Source organism: Chiroxiphia lanceolata, chromosome Z (genome assembly GCF_009829145.1).
Source record: "Chiroxiphia lanceolata isolate bChiLan1 chromosome Z, bChiLan1.pri, whole genome shotgun sequence".
Classification (NCBI taxonomy): domain Eukaryota; kingdom Metazoa; phylum Chordata; class Aves; order Passeriformes; family Pipridae; genus Chiroxiphia; species Chiroxiphia lanceolata.
The window spans coordinates 74,028,095-74,033,971 of NC_045671.1; the positions used below are offsets into that span (position 1 = coordinate 74,028,095).

Sequence of the window (5,877 nt, forward strand, 5' to 3'; positions counted from 1 at the left end):
GACCCAGTAACATTTCTCTTCTGGTTGGTTTGCCCAGTGCCTGGACCAGGGAGTTGTCCCAGATGCAGTCCAGTGAGCTCCTGAATTGCCTGCCAGCTGGCTATGTTGCTTTCCCAGGAGACATCCGTGTCATTCCATCAGGATGGGAGCTTGCAAGCACAATAATCCTGGAGCTGAAGCAAGAGGCCTCTTCAGCAGCTTCCCCTGATTAGACATCCTGCAGCAGACCCCAGCCACACAGTGTCTTTTGTTGGTCCTGTCCTTGATTTTTAACCACAGGCTCTCAACCTTCTCGTGGCTGTTTCTCAGAGGCAGCTCTTCACAATCCATCTGTTCCTTTACACAGAGCATTCCCCCACCCCTTCTTCCCAGCCTCTCTCTTCTGGAAAGCTTACAGCCCTGGATTGCAGTGCTCCAGTCATGTGTCCCATCATGATTCCATGATAGCAGTTAGGTCATAGGTTTCTAACTGTACCATGGTTTCCATCTTTTCTTGTTAGTTGCCCATGTTGCATGCAGTGGTGTAAGAGAATATGTCCTCAGAACACCCTCCATCTGCTTCAGTGCCAAGAGGGTGACTTTAATTAGCACAGCTAATTTGTAAATTAAGCCAGCCTTTGTACCAAATTGGATGAGAAATGATCACAGTTCAGATGGGGCAAATCTGACAAATGACAGCCACGGGGAGTCACAAACCAGGAGATGGTAATGTTTTTAGTCAGTGCAGCCATTTCTTCAGTGGAGGTCTGATCCATACATCTGATGTGATCATGTATCTAGCCAAGATGTAACTTGTACTAGCTTCATTTGCACTGGCACAGTGGAAGCATCCCTCCTTCATATGCCCTTCCCTCCCACCAAAAGAAAACCCAAAACGAGCTATATTGCTGCAGTTCCCTGTCACAACTTAAGTACAGGCCACGTGCAATTTGGAGTACAGGCCATCTGAGAAAAGACTGCCCAGAGCTGCTCTTTCAGCACTGCCCAGAGGCAGGTCCTTTTGGTGGTGCCACTGAGTCATAGTAAAGTCGTGTGAGTGGTCTTAGCCCATTGCAGTGCACATGGTAAATCACGTGTAGGTATCTGCTGATACTGCATTAACTCGGACTAGGAATACTCAGCCTAGGAATACTCACTCATGTATCTAATTTTACTAACAGTAAAAAAAGTTTCAAAAAACGTCTCAGAAGGTTATTAACAGCTCACGTGAGACAGCAACCTTCTGTCAAGAGCCTCATATTGCTTTTTGTAGTACTAGGCTCCAAGAATCTGTGCTGCAAAGTAGTACAATCTCAGAAAGCAGGCTCCCGGTGGAAAACCCTGGTAAAGACAAGGCACGTAGGTAGAGTTGAGCCTTTTAACCTTCATTATATATACCTGCTGCAGTTTCTTATACTATATACATTATATATACCTACTGTAGTTCTGCAGAACAGTGGTTTTTCTGTTTTGGTTGGGATTTTTTGTTCGGTTTTTTTTCCCCACGCAGTACGAGGCGGCTCAAAGTCCTTTATGTTAAGAAATAACCTGGAGCTGAGTCCTTCTTGCCTTGGGCTGTTCGTTGTGCTCACGGGCACTTAACTCTGCCCCCACCCAGTAGTGGATGCCCCCACTTTGCTCCACCCTTCAGGGGCTGGCCAGGGAGTCCCAGCTCGCCGGGATGGTCCGTCCCTGCCCGCCAGGACCGCGGTGAGGGCTCAGCTGTGGACTGTGCCCTTGGGACTCCTGGTGTGAGCTGGATAGCAAGAGAAGAGTTTCCTCCATCCCGGTTTCTCCGTCTCCTGTTACCGTGTATGGTGTGAGGACAGTCTGCAGGAGGGGGCTCAGGACACCTTCCTCCTGCCGAAGCTTTCCCGGAGGACCTCGAGGGAATTTCAAGCTGCAGGAAAATGTACTGTGAAAATCACGTTAAGTAAGTTCACCCCGAGCTGCCGGGGGACTTTCTCCAGCCTGGGATGCTTTTTCCTTTAGTCTTTGAAAAGTTCGCGCACCCACCTTCGTTTTAGTGTTTGTCTTGTTGGCACGTATTTATTTCAGTTCATGGGGGTTTTTTTCAGAGTTCTGTTCACTGTGACGCTGGTCTGGCAGGCCGTTCATTTAGGAAAAGGTAAGGGAAGCTTCGTGTTTCTCACCGCCCCATCTTGTTTCCCTTGCACATTTAGCCTGTGTACTTTTTTATTAAAAGAAATTCCCTTCCATATTTACACTTCTTGTCAAGGCCGTGGTAAAGAAGAAAGTGAAGAAGATGTGAAAAGTCTCAATGCCACAGCTCAAAAGCAGCAGCCCGAGAACGAAGGGATTTTTATAAATGCACTCAATGACATGAATCAGAGTTATGAAAGCAGAAAGCAGCAGAGTTCCAGGTCATTGGTACCTTTCACTGGAATTACAGAGAGTAGGTAACATTATTTATGTAAACAATCCGCAAAATTGCTTTTTATAAAAATGTTGTCCTAGAATTTTCCAGCCTGTTGGTTTTCCATGGTCACTCAGGAAATGGTGATAAAAATGTAGGGTAGAACTGAGGATTTCTCACTTGCAAAATGTGCTAATGAAAAGGGAATGATACCAAGAATAACTTGCATAGACAAAAATATCTGAAATCTCTTAACATTCTGTTCATTTGTTCAAATTAACTAGAATTCATGATAATAAAAAAGTTATTTTAAAAAAAAAGTTTGAGCTGCATGAAAGCAACAGTACTAACGGAGGGGGGGGGGGGGCGGGAAATGTAGTCGTTTTCCTCCCACATATATTGAGTTTTATATTGGTGCTCAGTCCCAGGAGTCTGAGAAAGGCTGAAGGGAGCGTTCCCCCCTCCTCTCAAAATTAAATAACAAAGCATCCTTTCAAAAATAAGCATCGCTTTCCAGTAACTGCCTCATTTCTTAGTGTGATTGAAACCTCTGTCTGTCAAAGTGAAATATTTCACCCGAATACATGATGCTGCTACAAGATTGCCAGGCGTTGCTCCTTCACCATCCTGTAATCCCTGGTAGTTTGTTTCTAATCCTTAACTAAACAAACTGGGTTTAGCTGAACAAACACTCCTAACAGGCATATAATTTTATTGTCTCTAAAAACAATAAAACCAGATATCCTTTTGCTACTTTGGCAACTGGAGAGACCTGAGGGAACAAACGAGGAAAAGGTGAGGTTCAGAGCCCCCGAGATGCTTGCTAACATCTGTAATATTGTCTTGCAGGTAAAAAACTGAGCAGACACTGCTGCCAAAACGGAGGGACCTGTATCTTAGGGACTTTCTGTGCCTGCCTAAAACATTTCACTGGCAGATACTGCGAACACGACGAGCGGCAAAGGTAAAAAAAAAAAAAAAAAAAAAAGAAAAAAAAATCAGACCAAAATGGGAGGAAAAGTGAACGAGATGCTCTGGATGGTTGTTTTTGGGATCAGGCATGTACCAAATGTCTCCCTTGTCGTTGGCAGCAACTGCGGCAGCATCGCTCACGGCGCCTGGGTGCTGAAGGGCTGCTGGTTGTGCCGCTGCGGCTACGGGACCCTGAACTGCCTCTCGGAAATAATGCGGGACAACTGCGGTAAGAAATGGCATTAAAGCAAACATTTTTGCCTCGTGGGTGATAGAATTGCCTTCTGCAAGGATGGGGCACTCGGAGGATGCTGTGTGTGTGCTCTATTCAGATTTCTACAGTGGGCTGCTTTGCTTCAGAAAATGCATTAGTGAAGCAGTGAACAGCACCGCTGTTGCCTGCATAGTGCATCACGTTAAATACTTTCAGATCTTTATAATTCTGTGCAGTAGGAAACTTTCTGCCGCTCTAATTGAAAATTACAGAGATTAAATATTTCTCCGCTCTGCAAAATCTGCACATCTACGGCTTCTCATTTAGCCACACCCAAGCATACAAAATACGTTTCTTAGACAAGGGAAGAGAAAAACACCAGTAGTGTTAAACGGGTGTGGTGTAAGTAAAAACCGTATTAGATTAGAAAACAAGTTGTGAAAACTTTCATGTTCTCACATAAACCACTTAAAACATAGAATTATCAATCATAACCAAATGACAAAACTAGTCTGAACCTTATTTTAAGATCTGTATCTTCATAATGTTCATATACAGAGTTCTAAGACAGAGCACACTTCACACAAAAAACATGTAGCCATGTCCTGATCAGTGTAAAGCAGTGCCATCCAGTCTCCTGAAAACCATTGTATTTAAGTCTTTCTACATCAGCCTGTGAGAATCCTTGAATAAACGGATGAATATTTTTCAACCAGCTAGAATAAAGATTTAAAGATTTGCTTTAACAGGTATTATTTTCCATGGAGAACTGGCTACTTTGATCCAGACTGTTTTCAATACTCTTGAGATGACTAATGAGGGTTTAACAATATTTCCACTTCAGTGGCAAAATCAGTGCAAAATATTTTTGCCCTTTCCACCCATCATGTCTTAATCTCATCTTGTGCTTTCCTTCAGTTGTACCAATATCACTGGTTAGCAGGGTGAGGAAACAACAGACCTAAAGAGTTTCAAGATTCAGTTGCACCCCGATGAACTGGTAGTCTCTTATTTCCTGACCAGATTCCTACCTGAGTAGCAGTATCTTGAACCTGTGACTCCTGAGTTATGCCACCAACTCAAATGTAAATGCAAATTTTAAAATATCGGGTGGCATTCCTATCCTTGCAACCCCAGACAAAAACGAAAAAAAAAAAAAAAAAAAAAAAAAAAAAAAAATTAAAACCCACCTCCGGACCCACTTTTTCCTTGAGGTTGTCTGTACTGAGCAGTTACATATAGCATACAGCTCGCTCATTAAACTCTTCGGAAGAGTTAAACGCTTGGGTGTTCACCTTTGAATCAGCCCTATTGTTTCCCATTAAAGGAGCAAAAGACATAATGGGCCTCCCCGTGCTCAGTAAAAGCAGTCTGCTGCTTACTGCTCTTGAGCTCAGCTTAAAGAAGACAATGAAAGGTGTCAGTGAAGAATCCTCTGAGCAGCAACTCGGTGGCTTTCACGTAAAGGAGGTTCTGGCTTTCTGCTTGTGCTGCAAGTGAAGTCCCTCCTGTTAAAGGAAGGGTTAAAAGCTGACATTCAGGCTTGAGTACATACCTCTTGTGAAGTTCTTCCTCTTACTTTTGCTTGGTATTTACTTTTGATTATTCTGAGATTAATGCCTGCAAGAGCTGATAAGTGCTATCAGTTGCTCCTCAAAAGATCATTGATGGGACATCTATTTACATCTCTCCCCTGAGAATAGTCCCTTTGATTGGCTTTAACAGCTGATACCTTTAACTTAAGTACCTGCGAGATGTTAGAGGACTTTTCAAGTATGTTGAAAGTCTTTTGTTTTCAAATTTACATATTTATTTATTAACCATCTTATTTTCTCGATTTTTTTTTTCCCCCAGAACTGAAATCAGAAAAGGAGGAAATTACCAGACTGTATTCTAATGGGTTAAGATTACAGCAAACAGTGTTTGCAGTCGCTTGCCTGCTCACCATCCTTCTGGAGTTCTGCTGCTGGCAGTTGTGAAACTGGACAAGGGGATATAGATGAGGGTTGATGTAGCCCTCACCACGAGTCATACAATTTTCTTTTTCTATGAGCTACAGAAGACTCTTCTACCTACATGTTGGAGACATATTAAGATATATTAATTCATGCTGAAATGTTTGGATTATTAGAAATTCAGATTATATAAATGTGAAGTATTTATTATTATATTATTACTGCTATCGATGTCTGATTGTAATGATTCTTTATTTCTAAAATACTGTTCTTCCAGTGGAAGCAAACACCCCCTCAATGCTCTATGCCTTGAGTATTGTAACTTATAGTAATTTCTTTTGTACACAGTACAAGTATTTTAACGAATAAAGCTGATTTCA

At 42.6% G+C, this 5,877-nt stretch overlaps 1 protein-coding gene across 2 annotated transcripts; it reads left to right on the forward strand.

Annotated features, from left to right (window-relative positions):
- Nucleotides 1-1,642: 1,642 nt before the first annotated feature.
- Nucleotides 1,643-5,877, forward strand: LOC116780591 (cryptic protein-like). 2 transcript variants are annotated; one of them, XM_032675786.1, is made up of 6 exons: nt 1,643-1,912; nt 2,058-2,107; nt 2,219-2,395; nt 3,206-3,320; nt 3,448-3,557; nt 5,397-5,877. In XM_032675786.1, exons 1-6 carry the CDS (start codon nt 1,890-1,892, stop codon nt 5,519-5,521), a joined length of 600 nt encoding a protein of 199 aa, XP_032531677.1. In that variant the 5' UTR covers nt 1,643-1,889; the 3' UTR covers nt 5,522-5,877. The 2 variants fall into 2 exon arrangements, with proteins under 2 accessions (XP_032531677.1, XP_032531678.1); XM_032675787.1 differs by lacking the exon at nt 2,219-2,395.